This window comes from Platalea leucorodia (genome assembly GCF_965183815.1).
Source record: "Platalea leucorodia genome assembly, chromosome: 2".
In the NCBI taxonomy this organism is placed as follows: Eukaryota; Metazoa; Chordata; class Aves; order Pelecaniformes; family Threskiornithidae; genus Platalea; species Platalea leucorodia.
The window spans coordinates 109,158,059-109,177,568 of NC_138824.1; the positions used below are offsets into that span (position 1 = coordinate 109,158,059).

Below are 19,510 nucleotides of genomic sequence, written 5' to 3' on the forward strand. Positions count from 1 at the left end.
TGGGCTGCTCTCTCTCATTATAATTTCAGATAGCGTAAACCAGTTCTGTGTTACATCAATTTAATATCTGATATGGCCTCTGTCACGGTATTATATCACACCCTTACAGGATGATGGACTCCAGTCTAATATGGCTTTTCTTTCTCTAACTACTGCAATCCTCTACCCATTTTGCCATTCAGATGGAACAGAGCCTGCTCAGATAGAAAAGCAGAATGTTACAGTCACATAGAATAAGTTAAATGTAATTGCAGACAGAACATTTATTCTATATTAAAAAAAAAAGAGCTGGAAAATAGATGTGGAAAGGCGCAATGGTGGTGAGAGCAGGTTGAACCAGACAGTTCTGGTGGTTAAAGCGCTATCCAACAAATGCAGCCTTTTTCTTTCATCATGAACAGTTTTCTCCCCGATCCTCACTTTCTCAATTTTGTTTAGCTCTAAATATTGTTGCATAGATGGGTTCGCAAGAGACTTTTTGGTTAACTACTGAAAATGAGCCAAGGGGACTACATTACCAGGCAGCGTTATCGGACTGCGCGCTCCCCCCGGAGGGGCAGGCACGTGATTTCACCGCGTTCGGTGCGCAGGGCCCTCCCGATGCTCCGCAAGCTGGAAAAGCCGGCGGTGCCACACAGCGCGGGTGCAAGGGAGGTTCCAAAGCACCCAGGTGGATGGAGATCAGCAGCAGGAGGAGCAGAGGTGTGGATCAGTTTCCAGCAGCGATCACTTCCTCCAAGTCGTTTAAAATGTTTGTGTTTAAAAATAAAACTGTTTTTTTTTCTCCGTTTCTTTTGCCATTCTTTAGTACTGGATAAAGAAAGCGTCCTGTTTCTATCAAAAGAGGAGGAAAAGAAGATGGATAATATACGTTGTTTAAAAATGGCATAGAGGTGGTAACCTGATTTTCCTGACAGGCCCTCTGTGAATTATCTCATTAAGATTATCGTAGGCTGCAAACTAAACCGCATTTTTCTTAGGACCGCCTTTTACAGGAAGAGCTCTGCTCCTAACTGTTTATCACACATTTGAGCTAAAATCTATCAATCTGCACTAAAAAAATTAGAGTACTTCTGAGACCCAGGGAAAGGTTTAAGCTAGTAAGGCCTTTTGTCTAATGAACTTTCCAGAAAAAATAAATTGGCTTTGCTTGTCCTCATCAGATTTCAGGGCCACACAATTCAAAACTAAAATATATAAACCAGTCACACAGAAACAGGCTTATCCATAGCATTCTTACCCACACACAGAAGTCAGAATGAAGAAACAGAATGGCAATGAACTACCAGCCCTCAGTGATTGCAGGTAACCGTCAAATCAGTGCTATTTTATGGGAGGTCTGCTGTACGAAATCAAATTACCAAAGAGGTTTAACTATTTGGCTCCCAATCACATACCCTTTGGAACTATCCGGACATGCCACATTTTCCCTATATTGAGCCAGAATGTGTAACCCAACTTCAAAAAGCTGCATGTTACTGTGTCCATACACAGCACGATATACAACTGTTGTTTTGCGTTAAATGAATGTAATAGCAACAAGGATGCAGACACCGATCTTTCAGTTCAGATTATTTATTTCCACTGAAATTGCAAAACCTTTCTTTACCATTTGTTTTTGTTTTATTTTGCCGATATACAAATATTGCAGGCATTGTAGATACGTAGCAGTTGCCTAACTGTATTCTTTTTGAGTAGCACATCGTTATACATCTGTATCTATCCTACAGTTCTGTCATACCTAACCGCTGCTGAAATGACAGCATGGAAGATGGTTACTGTAGCATACAGCAGACAGAGAAAGATAGGTAGCACATGGTATTGTTCCTTGGATCCTTTTCAGCAAAGTGAGGGTAAGGTATTGATGTTGCATGATGTGAACTGAATCTACGTCTCCTTGTGAGAGAGAGGACAGCTATGGTGGGAGTAAACAGGTATGGAAAAAAAAAAAAGGAGTAAGTTTGTTGTTCCTGCAGCTGAAGCTGTCAAGGTCCTTAGGAAAGGGAAAATCTGAAAGAATCGACATCTGTCAGCTCTGCTCACTTTAGGACTGACTGACAGCAAGAAAAGAGCTATTATACTGAGATGGGAAACATTTGGGGCTTCTCCAGAACATATGAAGAGATGCATTCTCTGTCCCAACAATTCAGCAGAAATTAATGTACTTCTATTACATCTTTCTGAGATTGCAAAATCCCTCTCTCACACCGCTGTTTAACTGTAATTATTGCTACTGTGGGAGCACCTCAGCATGCCGACAGCCCCAGCCCCCTTGGTGCTATGTGCTAAGAACAGCAAAAAAAAAAGCAGTCCTACCCAATGAGACTGTTTGCACAGAGTCAGAAATGTTTCTTAGAACCACGACATAAACATACTGTTGCATTTTTATCAGTATTTTGTATTCGGTAAAAATATGCTGAAGCTTAAGGGCTCAGTGCCCACAAATATGCTGGCACACAGATTTCACATATCTTGTAAAGTCTACTACTGTACTGGTGTATGCATATGCAGTAGCTGATTTTTCAAATAGGCAAAAGCATGCGCTTGCATATCTGAGTAGCAGGACTGAGCCAAAAGCATGGCAATGAATTATTGGCTGCAAGAAGGTATTGATGCAGTCCAGCAGACCTATACACAGCACAATCATTCAAGAAGGAGAGAGAAAGCTGGCATGGGACTTTTATTTTATTGTGATTGCAGAGAAAGACTCATTTCTCCTTCTGTGGATGGATCATCTTCTGTAGCAGAGCACACTTCTTCTAGAATGGCTCTAACTTCACAGTATCTGCTTCCAACAAACTTCTCTCCAGGCTAAACAGACACTTGCTACGCACATGACAGCGCACGGGGGAGTGATGCTGAGAAAAGAAGACACGCTGTGGCTAACATCTTTGCTTGTCTTGTAAGAGTAATCTGACTAATGTCGGAATGATTCCATCAAGATTGTCAGAAATAGGTTTAAGAGCCCTCCAGGTACGTTGCAAGCCTTGGCACAGGCAACAACTAATGCGAAGTGGATGCCAATTGACCAGAGGTTCTGGGAAGGTACAAAGCAACACTAAGGACCTTGACTTAGGCTGATGACACTGAGTTTTCTTCTTCTGTGTTCTCAACATTTCTTTCCCTGTTTCAGATGGACTAGTGTATGGCAGAGGCACTGTGGGATATGCTGTCAAGTACTATTGGTTTCATGTATCGCACTCAGAAATAAAACCAAACTGACTTTGTATAACGCTGGATGAGCTTGCTCACATCTTAGCTGTATTTGAACTACGCATCCATTAAACTGAAGTATGCTGGATATTTATACAATGACAACTCCGGTTCCTGCAGGAGAGACACGTACTATGAAGATCATTAGGAAATGCCACTACCACTTTGCCCAAACAGCAATTATAAATGAGGACCCTTCTCTCCCATCAGATCTTTGCTGACCCTCCTTAATACAGATTCCTTTCCTTAAAAGAATGGAAGAAGGCTGATGTTGTCGTGAGCTGTCTGGAATGGTGTTTGAGACATCTTACTTCAAACTGTATCTGCCCTCCAGGCTTCTTCTCTATTCTTGAGTCGCTGAGTCACTGAATTTCTGTATTCCTCCACTTCACACTGTGTAAAGAGGAATACATGCTCTTACTTATTATTTCGCCTGTATACTTGGATTAGAAATAATTTGGGCCAGGGACTAGCTCTTCTATGAAAATAAGTGTAGCATAGTTGCTCCTGGAGTGCCATAACACTACTTATAAGTGATAACTGAAACAGATCTTCTGTGCCAGTGGAAAGATTCACCATAAAGGCCCCAAAGTTCATACCCAGTGTACAAACCCACTGAGGTACTGTAGGTGATACCTTCAGGAAAAGAACAAGTGTAAAACAGATATTCTGATACTAACGCCTCAGTACCCAACAAAAAGAAAAGCAGGACTTTTCTCTATCCACACATATTGCAAAACCTCTTCTCCTTTGCCTGGGGAGCTCACTGTTAAGGCAGCTATATTTGAATGCATTCCTGTTTATCTTTTTGTTGTCATTTATAATACACAAAATTGACAAGCCTGACTGACATCTGTATGGATTTCATATACGCAGCAACAACATGAATGAGAAAATGGCCTCCTGGGAGACTGCTGGGACTCTTGTTCATTATCATTATCACTATCATGATTCATGCAGATGATGAGACTCCCAGCCATATCCTCCTCCTTGTGCTCTACGCTGCACTTTGCAGCACCTTGCTGTCACTGAACGGTTGTACAAGCAATCAGTTTTCCTGTGATCCCCGGAGTTACCGTGGTGTCATTCTCCCTGCTTCCACACAGGACACCCGAGCTGAGCAGAAGGTGGATGATGTGCTCCAGACATCAGCACGAATCTAAGCCAAGACACGATTCGGCCCCACTAACCCAGGCTGCGGGTGGCTGGGGAGAACTCAGCCAATCTCACAGCTGCCGTTCAGCTGTTGGCCTTGCAACACCTACCCAAAATGGCACTTTGGTGAAGCAGGAAGAGAAACTCTCAGTTACCAGACCAGTAAGTGCCAAACCTGCTTTGTCTCTTCAATAAAAGGTCTCTGGTTTGTTTTTTTTTTTCCACACCACAGCAAGCTGTATCAGCATGCAGACCAACTGAAATTCAAGTAGAGAAGTGGGAGAGACACCTGTGAAAATCTCATTGCTCTTCCAGACTGTTTTTCCTGGACATCTACTGGGTTATGTTATACTGGTATCACTGCAACTGTATTCGTAAAAGGGGAAACAGTAATTTCATTGTTAACCTTAAAATGATTTCACGAGGGTTCAGTGAAATGGGTACGTTAAGGCAATTCAATAAACTGTAATGAAAAATGAGGCCTCGTTTTCATGACTTACGCCTTCACAAGAATTTGGATGGCAACTGCAAAAGGTTAATATGCTTTATATGAATCTGCAGGTATCTGTCAAACACTGAAAGCGGTCCGGGGAAGCAACGCTGCATGGCAGAGACATCTGCTGGGAGCTTCTCGCACTTGTCTCACGCCTTGTGGTTCAGCTCTCTGGGGCTGCGAATCCTCCGAGCAGCCCCAAGCTGCTCCTGCTGCCTCCGGCTGGGGAGCAGGTTTCTGGCAAATGAAGAATTCAGTGCACTCCTGCCTGGCGACGGCCAGTCAGCCACTCAACGGAAGCCAGAAATCTTTAAGCTATACACTGGAATTTAAATGGAAACTTTTGCATCTAAATTGAAGGTGATACTTCTCTTCCAGCTGCCTGACATTGAACTGTCTGTCAGAGGAAGACTGGGCACTGGTGAAATTCTTCCCTTTCCCAACTGTATACAGCAGGAGAAGATCAATGTTTTCATTAGGGAAAGGAACTATCTTTGAAGTTCTCTGTAATTTTGACGATGTGATTGCACTAAGGCTAAGAACCTACTTTTACCTACAATAAAAACTGAAAATGAGGGTTCAGATTTCAGCATCTAAATAAATTGCCTCCCTTCTCACAGAGACATCGACTACACTTTCCACCTAAGAACTGGATCCAAATCCCTCTCCCCCTTCCTCCTTCAGAGCGGGAAAACACAGTTTGATCATACTGGGTTGCTGAGATCAAACCATGTTTTGACTACACCCTGGCCCCGTGTTTTGCTTTCCGACACTGGCTTGAAAATTATTAAGACAGTGTGGAAACCCGAGAAAGAGGAAGCCCTGTTTTGTACGACAGCAGAAAAGAGGATGCTTTGCAAACTCAATTCCCTTTTCTCCAACTGCGGGGATACAGCTGATGCAAAGTATCCTACAAATGAAAACGAGCTGCATTTGATTCCACACACACTGAATGCTTGAACTGTGTTTAGCACATCACAGGTCTACAGTTTAAGCGATACTCCCCAGTGTAGCAGGTTTTTTTTCCTGCAGACACCAGTTCACATCTGATGGGAGACCATTTTAAAACCAGCCTCTGCTCTTACATTGTAAGAACAACTCTCTCCCTCAAGCTACTTGCAGACAAAAACATGTTTACCTCCACCTATCAAAGCACCAGGGGAAAACAACAGCCCCTTGAAGGAAATTAATTCCCAAAAACCTTTTGAAATGTTCTAAACAGCTTACTACCAGAGTGAACAGATGCACTAATAAGGATAAACAAGTGCTTGGCCCAGACCCTCGGAGGGAGTTAGCTGCCTGCCCACCTTCCACTCAAGCCAGCCACAGGCGAGTGTTGAGGGCCCAGGAGGCGGTCGCCAAGGGCCGGTTGAAGCCGCACAGCCAGCACAGCCCAGGTATGCAAACCAGCAGATACCAGAAGCTGTTCAGTCCTAGTAGCCCATGTCACCGCAGCACCTCGCTTACCCTAATTCAGCTACATCCAGTGAAGCTTTATCACAGTGATGGGCTTTTTAAAAGGAGTTGTATGAGTCTGAACTTGCATTGCCCACCCTCAGGTGAGGATGTTAAAGACGGCAGTATGCACTTTGCCTGCCATTACAGGCAAGTGGCTAAAGCACATTGTTTCAGGAAAAAAAAGGCCTGCCTTCCAGTGTCAGCCCCTAATCACGTTTATGTATTCCCCACAAAGCAGTCGATGGGGCAGGGGCTACCCATAGCTTTCCCCTCCTAGCCAAACGAGCCTCTCCTTCTATTGACCAACGAATATTTAATTATTCTGTGCAAAATCAAGCAATTTTCTCCAGAAACACTGAACGTTCACTTCTGCTCCCGAACAACCCGCTCCTGGGTATAGCACCCCCTCAGATAAAGGAAGAAAATGGAAACAGGTCTTACCCTCCTGGACGGGAGCTCTGCAAGGGCAGGTAAAAGAAGCTGATCCAGAAGACACTCTGGTAATGCTGGGAAAAAGAAAAGGGCAAGCTCACTAGGACTAGTTCTACCAATTTTGCAGATGCAGAAGAAGTCAGGCATCTCTGTGGAAAGCCCAGGAGTATCCATGAGCAGGTCCTGATAGGTCATGGAGAAGATGTGGGAAAAAAAATTAGGCACTTCTGGACTTCATCTGAGCATGGGTGCTAAACATCAAATATTGCCTTCAAAGGACTACAGAGTACGTAGGCTGGATCCAGCCTTCAAACTACACAAAAGCCAAAAACAGCTACAGGGAGGAAGGTGGCTTCTGAAGGAGTTTCTGGCATGACAGACCTTTGCTGCGGGGCAGAAAGCCTGCCGAGATGCTCTCCTCGATTTGACTCCCAGGCAGGTGCCCCGTGCTGTGTAATTCTGCAGGCAACAGTCAGGCCTCTAGGGAGTCAGAGTCAGGTAGGGAGGCCTTGACTGATACGCTGAATTCATTAAGCAGCTTTGTTTTGAAGAAATAGAATGGAAGCTGTATAGGAAAGGGCATGTGAATTCTGCCCTTCAGCAGGTACGTTATCAAGTGATGCCAGTGTCTTTCAGAGTTTTAACCTCCAGGATGAAGAGCAGAGTCTGGCCGATGCTTTAAAAAAGGATGAAATCTCTGAAATGAGGTTTTGTATCACTATTTTTAAAAAACATCCATACGTACCTGCATTCCACAGCACGACATTTCAGATGGTCCCTATGTATTAAAGCACCTGGTTGCTATCAAATATCAAAATTATGAACAAAACCCAGTTTAAACATATGCCCTGTTTTCACTAGATCTTTTTTTCCTGCTCACCATCCACTGACAGTTGCATAAAATACAAAGTGCCTGCGCTTGAGTTACACAAGTGAAGAAATACTGTAAACAATGATTAGAAGTTTTCCCCCACTTAAATAACTTAAGAATAACCACAATTACAATGGTGCCACTTCAAGAAACATGGTTAAAATATTGAACTCTGATGTATGGAAAAGAAATGTTAGATATGTAATTAGAAAACAGTCAGATCATGAGTCATTAAGAAGGCTGAATGGCTTAACCTTCTCTGCCCTTCCCAAGGAGTTTCCACCTTCTCATGCAGAGAATAAACCACATCGCTATGTTAACAGTAAGTGGAGGATGCATACATTTTTTACGATTAAGTTAAAGTGATTTTTGCATAGAGAAGCAGCTTATAAGAAGTAAGATGGGCAAGAAGGAAACCTCCCCCCACCATTGATATGAAGAGGTAAAAGTGCCATGGCTGTCTCACTGCTGAACCATTACATTCAAAGAACACGGGGAAGTTACAAAAATGGGTCAGAGCGGCTCAGGAAGAGGAGATGACATGTTTTTAAAAGAGAAAGCGTAACCTCGGCGCAGGAGACCCCGGTGCCCTCTCCGGAGAGAGCATGAGAGCGCGGATGAAAGGCGAGTGCCCCGCCTCGGCCTGACGCCTGGGACCAAATCCCCTCCCCAGCCCCCGGACGGCCTCGCTCTGCCGCCGGGACAGGCTCCGGCAGTAAACGCCAGGCCCCGGAGCCCGGGGCTGACACTTCACCACCGGACCCGCGGTCTCTAACGCCTCACGCCGGCCGGAGGGGGCTCGAAGGACGGCGACGGCAGCGGCGGCTGCCCGGGCCGGGCCCCCGCGCCACTTCCCTGCCCGGCACCGCGGCCTGCCGCCTGCCCGCGCCCCCGGGGAGGAGGACGGGCGGGAACCCGGGCGCCGTTACCGCCCAGACACCAGGCCGCTGCCCCGGCGCCCAGCGCAGCCTCACCCCGATGGCGGCCATAGCGCGGCCGCGACCGCCGCGCCACCACCCACCGAACTACCGCTCCCAGCAGGCACCGCGGCCCGCCCGCCCCGCTGTGCGCATGCGCCCGGCCGGTGACGCGCGTCTTCGCTCGCTACCTGTTCCTCCCCTCTCCTGCCGCCCAGTGACTCTTCTCTCAGCCCATTGGCTGGTGTCCGCCGGAAATGGTCGCGCCCCTGTGCCTCCTGGGAGTTGTGGTTTCCTCGCCCCCAGTAGCAGGCGAGCGCCGCTGGGGCGGGCGGGACGTGCGTACCACCAGTTCCGGCGTCCCGCGCGGCGAGGCCCGGCCCGGCCCGGCCCGGAAGGAGCCGTCAGCAGTCGGCGTTGGCGGGCGCCGCCGGGACCGGCGGGCAGCGATGGCCGGGCAGATGGCGGTACTGGGTGAGCGCGGGCGGCGGCCCCGGGGACCGGGCCGCCCCTCGGGTCGCTGAGGGGACGGTGCCCGCGGGGCGGGCGGCGGTGGGGCCGGCGGAGCGCTGGGGAGCCTCCGCCCCGCCTGTGGCGGCCTCCGCCTGGCAGGGCCCAGGCGCGCCTCGTCACCCCGCCCCGGCCGCGGCTGTGTGGCTTCGCTGGGGCTCTCGCAGGCTTTCTGCCAGCGGTATCGCCCCGGACCGGGTTTTCAGATGGTGGGGTTGCTGTGGCGTGCGCGGCGTGTTCCTCTGTCTGCAAAGCCGCAGTGCTCAGCGGCGCGTTGCTGAGAAATGCCGTGGGAGATTCGCGGCCAAAAGTAAACCTGCTCCTTCTCACTGGTCTGCTTGAGGCATAGCTGTGACCGCCCTGCCCTTCTGGGGAAAAGAGCTTATCTTATCCACTCGGTGTAATTTAAGCTATTTAGATTTTTTTTCTTGAGACTTTGTTTGGTGGTGCTTTTTTTTCCTCCTCTGAGGCATTGCTTTATATTACATTTTTGAGTTTCTTGCTTTGTCTGTTGATTATATGTAAAATTAAAAAAAAACCTCAAACTACTCTGACCTTAAACTAGTCTACCCTTGATTTCAAGGTATAGAAAAGGTTCAGAGGTGTGGGGAGATGCTCTTTGGGAGCTATGACTGAAATAGGAGTTAGCACAGTTTTGCATCTTCTTATTTTTAGACTTCCAGTGAAGTTGGAGGAGATGTTTGAATCGGGATGTTTTCATTTCGCTGTGATTTTGTGCGGCCTCATTAAGTAGATGTCCCTTAGGGGTCGTTCATAGGCAATTCCCCCCAAAATACTAATTAACCTATATTTTTGAAGTACCTTGCGGAGAGAAGAAGAATTATTACAGGGCGGTGATATTTTTTGCTTTATCTTCTTGTGTTTTTTTAACCAGCTTAGTATTTAATGCCTAAGATTTTTGACTCTTCTAATCGTTTTTTGTTGAATTAAGAGACACGAACTTGCTGGCGACCTTTGAAGAAATTGAAATCTAATTAGGTAGCTGAACAGGCTTCAGAGCATGAATAAAACTGCATGAGGCGTAGTGTGTAATGCTGTGTAATTTGCGTTGACTTATAAGTTTTCAGCAGTAGATGCTCTAACTCTGGTTTTTAAAAATCTCTGTTTCAGGTTCCGCTATTCTGGCTCTCTTGTTAGCTGGCTATCTAGCACAGCAATATTTACCGATGCCTACACCGAAAGTAATTGGGATTGACCTTGGCACGACTTACTGCTCTGTTGGTGTCTTTCTCCCTGGAACAGGGCAGGTGAAGGTTATTGCAGATGAAAATGGGCACAACAGCATACCAAGTATAGTCTCTTTCACAGACAGAGACGTGTATGTAGGATATGATGGCCTAGAACTGGCAGATTCAAATCCTCAGAACACCATATATGATGCAAAAAGATTCATTGGGAAAATCTTCACTTCAGAAGAACTGAAAAGTGAAAGTAGCAGGTATCCTTTTAAGGTAAGTAGCCATCTCCTTCACTTCTCTCCAAGCAGTAAGCTATAGGACGCTTGAAACATGCAGTAGGTGACCAGCTTGTCTGACCTGGAGTCATTTGGCTAAATCTGATATGCCTGAAAACCTTAAGAGGTATCCAGAGAGGGGAGGAGGAAATGGTTGTGGAAGTTGCGTACCTCTGCGTGAGAGCTGATAGTAATTTTCTAGAGAACCCTGTCCTGTACTGTGAAATGTGTTTCTGGGTAACCTTCCAGGCCCTTCTCTTAAAGAATAAATTTCAACTTGAAATTGTAACTGTGCTTTGCTTTGTCACTTTTTCCCTGAGATTAAAAAAAAAAAAAAAAAGTGTGAAAGTCACGTTTTCTCTGTCCCACTGCAGTTTTTTCCCTATCACTTTTCTAGTGCTTACTTGACCAGCAGCAGCTCTTAAAAGCTGCTTTTTAAAAAAAAAAGTATTGCATTAGTTTAGCATGGTGCAGTATTTGCTGAAAATAGATAAATTTTCAGGTACTACAAACAGTCTTTGAATTCTTTACTTGTTAAGAGAAGCTGTTCCAGTACCAACCTGTTTGCTTCCTTTCAGAAGGAAGAACGAACCTGTGGGAAGCTTTATCAGCAGGGCAAACCTAATGATTGAAAAGCATTGCTTTTGTCTTTGAATGTGGTGTTGAAGTTGATTACGCAGTTGCTAGGTCTTAATTTTTTTTTAATTTGTCTTACCTGGGCACAGTGGGTGTCACTACTGTGGATATACTCCAACCCCTTGAGTTGCATGTTAATACTCATAGTCAAGGAATAAAAGTGATTCAGGAACTGGCAAAAGCACATTCATATTTTTCCAGAATAAACAGACTGTATGAGAATAAAACATTTGGCAGGAGCAGGGTGGGAGAACATAAGAAAAAGACTTCTCACCTGAGGGTTGTGTTGCTTTTTCCTCCAAGATTTTCAACAACAACGGATCAGCTGAATTTTCTGTGACAACTAATGAAACTTTTCACATCACTCCAGAGCATATTGGCTCTCAGCTGCTACTGAAATTGAAGAGAATGGCAGAAGACTATCTTGGCATGCCCATTTCGAAGGCAGTCATCTCTGTGCCAGCGGAGTTTGACGAAAGGCAACGGAATTTTACTGTTAAGGCAGCTAACCTTGCAGGTGATGTGTCTATGCCAGTGTTTTTCTATGAAGCCTTAAAATTATCTTTAGGTCTATTTCACTAACAGTAAAGTCTTTGGGGAGGGTATAGAAACAGTGAATCAGTGATAGAGAACCTCAGAATGGATTATTTTTTTTTTTTTTACAGACCATTACCAATTGTGAGGAACAGCAGAGAACTCTTGGGTACCAACAGGTGCAGCTGGCTAATGCAGACATAGATAGCTAGAAGTAGTAAGTTTTACTTTGGGGAAAATAGTCTTTTTGGTAATCTCCAAATAGAGAGACTCTTCAGAGCACCTTTGGACAATGATTTAAACAGAAATAGAACATGTGAAATAAATCTCCTTAGCAAGGTTTCTCTGGAAGGAATGTGTTTGGGCAAGTCATGGTTCATGACTTCACGCTGACACTGAAGTAGTATTACTTTAGGCTTAAATAAGGAAAAGAGGTCATTGAGTATTATTGCTTAGAAAACTATTTCCTTTAGACCTGACGTTTTACTTAAGGTAAGTTTGGTTCAAAAAAAAAAAAAAAACCAAACCCTAATAGTAAATGTCATTATGATGTGAGAACTGCAGTCTTCTGAAGTGTAGCTGACTGTTGCTTGGTATCTTTTCTCTTTGTAGGGCTAGAAATTTTGCGGGTCATAAATGAACCCACAGCTGCAGCTATGGCTTACGGACTCCACAAAGCTGATGTGTTTAATGTTCTGGTGGTGGATTTGGGTGGAGGAACTTTGGATGTGTCTCTGTTGAACAAGCAGGGAGGGATGTTCCTCACACGAGCCATGGCAGGTAAGAAAAATCCTTTACTTTCTTAAGGAGTGAAGGGAAAGGAAAGGTGCACCTAAAGTCACCATTAGAGGGGGTTTTTAAAACATACCAGCCTTGTCACGGATTGTTCTCTGAAAGTGTTCTCAGCTGCCTTTCATGCAAAATGAAGTTTGTGACTGGTTTCAACAATTAAGATAAATTCATAGGTTTTGGCTGACTCAAAGGAATAAGTTGTGGTTTCATTTTATCCATGGTTTCATTTTATCCATTAACTTTTGTGCCCGCTTGTAAAAGCGCTAGTATGTATTATGATTACTTTGACTGGACTTTTGGGGGCTGGAGGTTTTATGAATCTTTCTATTACTTTTTCCCAGGCTGAAAATATTTGCCAAATCATAGACTAATGCTTTAGAGCATCCTTGCCTTGTGTTTGGCTCCAGCTCAGTTGGGCAAGGTTTGGGAACGCGCATGCTGTTAACCCAGAAGTAAGTTTTGTGATATGTATATGCCAAAGTGATTCATCACTCGGCAAAGAGTTCTGGGAGCAACGTTTAGTAAAACTGTAATGAATACACAACTGCTTTTCAGATGACCTGGCTTCAGACAGGTCGGAGATGCGGTGCTGACCGTCTGCGTTGCCTTGAATGAACAGGTTTTGACGTGAGCTGCTGCTCAGTCCAGTAAGAGTGGAACAGCAAGAAATATTCAGCAGCTTCATTCTGATTTATTTAGATGGAGGTCTACTAAGTGAATTCCTGTTTTCAGTCAAAACAAAATGGTGGAAACTTTGAGAGTATTGATCAACACAGAGGAAAATCTGCAGGCCATTTGTTAACTGTTGAACGGAAAGCATGAACAATTGTTTGAAAGGTTTTGGGAACATGGTGCAAGAATAATCTTTCAGAATAAATTGGTTATATATAATACTTTTTTTTCCTCTCTCTCTCTGAAGGCTAATATAACACATACCTGTTAACATAGCTTGAAGTTGACTGCTTGCATTTTATTACTTCTGCTTTTGGCAGGGCGTATACATATACTTCAGTAGCATGTAATTTTTCATGTGGGTGTATAAAGACAATTAATAACTTGAAACTGTTAAAACAATAATCCCTATAAAGCTGTACTGTGGAATTGCTAAGAGAAGAATCCATTCTGGGCAGAGAAATTTGAAACTGGGAATTTTAGCTGGAAAAAAATTTTCGGTGAGAGATTGCACTTCAGTTACAGGGTTCCAGCTAGAAATTGTTATGTATTTTCTTCTATAAAGAATACCTCTGAGTTAACAACTGCTGCTTTTTTCTGTTATGGTGTAGAAGAGTAGTTCCAGGGGAAAAACATTGAGGGGGATAAATTCTAAAATAGTTGCTAAATAAAAATTTGGAAATTACTATTCATCACGCGTTCTTCAGTGGATGACAATTATGTCTATTTTCCCAGCTCTGTGATCTCTTGCTCTGTGCTTATGGTCTGTTCTGGCCCTGGAGAACCATCTCCGGGTAAAAGAGAAGATGCGTGCTGCTTTCTGAAGCTTTGAAGGTGATGTGTCTGATGCCTTCTTTTCTGATGTTTCAGGTAACAACAAACTTGGAGGACAGGATTTTAATCAGAGGTTGATGCTGTATTTATATGATCAGCTCCATCAAATATATGGTGCTCTGCCAACAAGAAAAGAAGAAATACATCGCCTCAGACAGGCTGTGGAAGCAGTTAAATTAAATTTGACTGTTCACGAGGCAGCTACGCTAAGGGTGTCATTGACTATGCCAGAAAGGAAGCTTACAAAAGGACTTCCAGAAAGTGAGGTAAAAACGGACACTGTGCTAAAAGGCAAGCCTTCACAAAAAGCAAGCGATCTGAAAAATCTTGGAGACGCTTCAGAATTAGAGAACAAGTTTGTCAAAGTTGTGTTTGAAACAGAAATCTCTAGGAAACTATTTGAGATGTTAAATGAGGACCTTTTTGAGAAGATCCTTGTGCCCATTGAACAGGTGTTGAAGGAAGGCCACCTACACAAAGCCGAAGTGGATGAAATTGTGTTAGTTGGAGGCTCCACCCGGATTCCTCAAATACGCAAAGTTATTCAGGATTTCTTTGGAAAGGAACCGAACACCTCTGTAGATCCCGATCTAGCAGTTGTAATGGGCGTAGCTATCCAAGCAGGAATTGTTGGTGGGTCCTGGCCTCTCCAAGTCAGCGCTATAGAAATTCCTAATAAGCATTTACGGAAGACTAATTTTAACTGAGTATAAACTCTTCCCCGTTGCATTCCATCTCTCCAAAAGCGTACTCTGATGGTGCATACTTATCTGACTGGCAGTGGAGCCTAATCTTAGCCATATTATATTCATTTTTTTAATCTGTTCCAGTTAGGTGCTGCTGGATGCCTTACTGTGTTAAAGTTACTTAAAGGTATGAGTGGTTTTTGAAGTTCTGAAGTGTCTGTTTCCTTGTAGGTTGGATATTGGATGAAAATGCTAGTGATGACACACTCACATTTTCTTGCTAAATTTTATTAGCAAATCCTGAAGAGGTGTATGTTTAAAATACAAAGGGAGTGTGACCAAAGGTTAGAGGTAATGTGGTATGGTACTGTAGGTATTCCCAGGTCCAATATATTTACTTTGAAAGAATGTGAAGCAGTGTTAACGCACATAGCATTAGCAGTGTTGAGCTTAAATTTATTTATTAAATTGAGTCATTTGAGCGTTTAAGCACCTTTCTAAAAGGCACGTTGCAGCTTGAATGAGACTTGGGCATTGACTTGATTCTTCTGCTGTTCATAACAGCATAATGGTATTACGGAGGCTATATGGCAAATTGTCTCATGTTTCAGCCGAACTGTATTGAGAAACTTAGCTCTTGCAAACGTAGAGTTACTTCGTGTGTCTGCAAGGGCTTACTTCCTCATCTGGTTTTGATGGTTAACATAGAGGTGCTGCTGTCATACCACTGACGTTCTCCACGGAGAACAAGGGCGTATCGCCAAATATTTATACCTCCCCCTGCCTTATTTGAAAACTGCAGTAATTTCATGTATCTTAAAGCTACACCTGTATATCTTCCCTTGAATTTGGCCAACACGAATTTAATTGTTGCACAACTACAAGCGTGTGACTTCTTTCCCCTTGAGCACCCCAAGCCGTACTGTTTTCAGGGAGAAAGTGTGGGACAGAAGGGACTGCCTGGATGAAGCCTAGTTCCTGTAGTCCTAGTAAATGAAAATTCACCCAACCATTTTGTACTTTTTAGCTCGTATCTCTGGTTTACGTTTTGTCATATCCCCACTCTAAACTGAACATGTATCAGAGATTGTAGCTGTCCTTTTGGGAAGGAAGGAGTGCGTAACTCGGGATTTGAGGTAGCGCTTCTTAGGACTTTATTTTAGGCAAATAGATTGCTACTCAGCTATCTAGCAAATGCATGAGGAGAAAAAAAAATTAATGATCTGAAAAAAAAAATTGGTGACAGTTCTGCTCGCTTTGGAGGGTTAAATCAATAGTTAAAGGATGGTTGAATTCTTTTATCTGTGTAGAACTTTCTGTATAATGAAAACACTTCATTCGGCTAAGACTGGCTTCAACATCCATCAGCCCAGTCTTAATTGGGTAAGCACTAGTAACAGCTGGTTCTAAGCATTTTCTTGTATGCTCCAGAATAATTTTGTTTGTATTAAGCTTGCCAAGATAAAGTGTGGGGCTTAGATTTATTGTTTAACCTATGACTGTACTAAAACAGGCTTATTATTCTCCTGGCAGTAGGCCTGATTTATGGCACTGCAATAAATCCATTGTGCTGATTCAGCTGTTTGCATAGCTATTGTCTAAACATATCTCTGAAGTAATCCAATTAAAATCCTCTTAAATTGAACCGTAGTTGCACACAACCATTCCATCAGCATTGTTTAACTTCACAGAATATTCCCAAAATATTGCTAACATCTGTTTAATGTCCCTGAGTTGAAAACCAAAGTGATTTTTTTTTTTTATTTGAAGTTTTTTTTTTTCCCTTTGCACCTCTTTGAAAGAGACCCTGTCTCTAAGTCTGTATGGAACTTCCAGGAACATGTGATAATGTGTTCAAAAGAAAATGTTGCAGAGTTTTAAAGAGTGAGCGGTAAGTCCTGCGGTAACTCCTGCGTTGAAAGAAGTGCCTCTTCAGTGAAATCATGGATGAATGCCAATATACAGTACAGTTCTCATACGCAGTTGCTATTTGGGGCCTTTGCTTTGCAGATATAAATGTATGTATTTAATTCAACATATATTCCCATGTCTTTGGAGTCATTGTGGCCTTTTCTTCCGCCCTGCTGTAAATTCATCTCAAAGTCTGCTGGAGTTACAGCAGGTTTTAGTCTTCATTTTTTAATGCACTGTGTAAGATGAGCAGACCTGTGTAAAAACAACATCGCAGTGAAGTTAAACTATTAAAAGCTTTTTGCAGTTTTGGGGCAAGTTAGGTAGGAGCGTGGGAGTAACATTAAACTGTTAAACTCTCAATGCAAATAAATGAAGTACTTATTTCTTTTTCTTTTGCATACTTCTTCACTCCGGAGGAGTTAAATCTTCAGTGTTAATCTTGGAATTGTAAAGGAAGGGTGATTTGTTTACTTGTTTTTTAAAAAAAAAATTCACAAAAGGGTATTTATTCAGATTTCTATACAGATTTTTTTTTTAGTAGAGAAGTTACTGTACATTGGATATCTCACAATGCATCCTTATTTATTAAATAACTGTTTTATGAATTCTGCAATCAAGTTATTTATTTTGTCTTTTGATTTTAGTACTGTATTTTGGCACAAACCATTGAATTTTAAAGATGAGTCCACTGTACTAAGTGGATATTTCCAGGTATGCATATGTACTGCTTACCAAAAGTCTCTCTTTAAGCAAATTGATATTTTAAGGCTGAAATCTTTCTACAAACAATCCTTGAAATTGGAGTATGGTTGCCTGTGGTGTTAGCTGTGTAACAAAGTTATAGAGCTACAGCTTGTTTTGTGAGTTGAAATTCTGAAGGTATAAGATGCCTCACCAACTGTATTTTCGTGAATTGTTTCCAAGTGCAGATGTTGAAATGCATTTTATAAATAACCTTTTTGAATGTTTTTAATAAAAGCAGTTTCTGTCCCTTGGACATGCCTTGTTCCAGTTCCTCAGGGAAATACCGTAACAGCACTATTTCCCTGTCTTTCTTGAATCCCGCTGGAGGTTAGAGGATGAGGTTGTAGTTCCTCAACTTGCCGAGGGGTTGCTGTGCCCTGGCGTGACAGGTCTTCTCGGGGAAGTGGCAGAGAGGAGGGTTAGGAACTGGGGTGGGAGGGGGAAAACCCCTTTCTCCTCAAGCTGCTGTTTGGGGTAGAAGAATGGAACTGAGAAGACAAGTGCAGGTTGGCAGAAGGAAAAGCAAGGAATGACTGGGAGGAAGCACTAACGGGGCGGGAAGCCCTGGTCCAAGGGTTTCTCTTGGACTCTTCTCAGGAGTCCCAGGAGACAGTGGCCCATATGAGGCGGAGCCTTTCACAGGCGGTGGGTGCCTGTGAGTAGCCCCACAGGATGAGGCTGGGACCTGATCCCCAAATGCCCTGGAGGCACAGGAGAAGTGCCGTATGGTGGAAAAAGTGCAGGAGAGGGGAGGCGTGTGTGGAGCAGGCCTGCAGGGCTTTGCCAGCGCTGTCAAGGGAGCTAGCTGGTGACATTGTGTTTGGTGGGTTGGGTACTGCAAAGTGAGTTAATGTTGAATTTCAGCCAGCCAAGTAGTTCCTCTTTGTTCTTAGAGTGAGTCTCTTCCACGTCAGGCGTGTGAGGAGAGCAGAGGTTGCACACCCTGGGTGATACTCCTCCTGCAACATGGCCTTTTCCTGCCTACCCGAAGCCTGTTAGATGGTTTACTTGGGTAAGCTGTGGCTGCATGAAAACATGCAGGAGCCTATCACGCTGCTTCTGTCTCCGCTGCACCTCCTTTTTCAAAGTACAGCTATATGCGAGGGCTACAGCTTGCTGAAAGAGAAGGAATGGCTGGCTGGCTTTTGCTGACGCTAGTCCACCCTTTTCTTTTCTCTCAGACTTTACAGTTATTCAGGCTGCAGCTTTGACTAACTGTGGTCTGAAGGTAGTCTGAAGCTGTAAGGCTATGTCAGCCCACCAGTAAGCACAGAAAACTCTCCTCTCCCCAAATAAAAAATAATAATAAGAAAAAGTAAAAATTACCATGCACTGATGCCAGTCCTCAGATTATTTTCTCTGGACCTTGCAAAACGGGTTGGTCTCTGAGGTACTGACATCTACCTCCCCTAGCCTTACGCCTAAAACTTATTAATCAATCAGTTTAGGAATGGCACTCATGTCAGTCCTTTTCAGTTCCTCCTGTGATACTGGCAGGTAAGGGTGGGTTTGGAGGGGAGCATGAAGGTGGGTAAGGGACGGGGACAAGGTTGGGGGAGCAGAGCCCCAGAAGAGCCTGCCTCTGGCACTCTGAACGTTGCGGGGAAGTTAAATATTGGTATGAGATGGTTCTGCTCTGTTGGGAAGGTACCGCTGGCCTCGCTTGGGGGAAAGAAAAGCAATGAAAAGCAGGAAGCTGTTCTCTCTCCTGAGAAACATTCTGTCGCACCCGTGTCGCCAGGACGTTCAGAAGATAGCAGTTACTTGGGCAGGGCTGTTCCTAGCCTAAAATCATTACATGTTTCTAATAGTTTTCTGCAGGTGGTAGTATATTTAGTTGTGTTTTGTAGCCAGTTAAACTAGATGATAGTACTCTGCAATGCAGGAAGACAGCCTTGCTTTTTTACCTTCAAGAAAGGATAGAGAAATCATTCACTGTAGTAGAATCACATCTTTGAGGAGCTCCCTGCAGAGAGCCTCCATCGCTTCTCACCACCTTTCTAAAACAGCAAATATGGTTTGCTTGCTATCAGGCAAGAAATTAAGATCCTACTTGATATTGACCAGGTGTCAATGTTAAAGTCATATAACAAGGCCGTAGACTGAAACTTTATTCATGTACTTCATTTTTTTTTTTTTTTTTAAAGCAGTTGATGGGGATCTTCTCTTAGTTTT

The 19,510-nt window shown here is 43.8% G+C and overlaps 1 protein-coding gene across 1 annotated transcript; it reads left to right on the plus strand.

Annotated features, from left to right (window-relative positions):
• Positions 1-8,936: 8,936 nt before the first annotated feature.
• On the plus strand, positions 8,937-18,611 carry HSPA13 (heat shock protein family A (Hsp70) member 13). Its single transcript, XM_082304064.1, has 5 exons — positions 8,937-9,013; positions 10,181-10,521; positions 11,463-11,676; positions 12,306-12,473; positions 14,028-18,611. Exons 1-5 carry the CDS (start codon positions 8,989-8,991, stop codon positions 14,696-14,698), a joined length of 1,419 nt encoding a protein of 472 aa, XP_082160190.1. The 5' UTR covers positions 8,937-8,988; the 3' UTR covers positions 14,699-18,611.
• Positions 18,612-19,510: the final 899 nt, after the last annotated feature.

Excerpts from the sequence above, each read along its gene's own strand:
- HSPA13 (XM_082304064.1), top strand. The coding sequence starts at position 8,989 with ATGGCCGGGCAGATGGCGGTACTGG. Across the intron at positions 9,014-10,180 it reads CGGGCAGATGGCGGTACTGG|GTTCCGCTATTCTGGCTCTC; the intron begins GTGAGCGCGGGC and ends TCTCTGTTTCAG. Across the intron at positions 11,677-12,305 it reads TAAGGCAGCTAACCTTGCAG|GGCTAGAAATTTTGCGGGTC; the intron begins GTGATGTGTCTA and ends TTCTCTTTGTAG.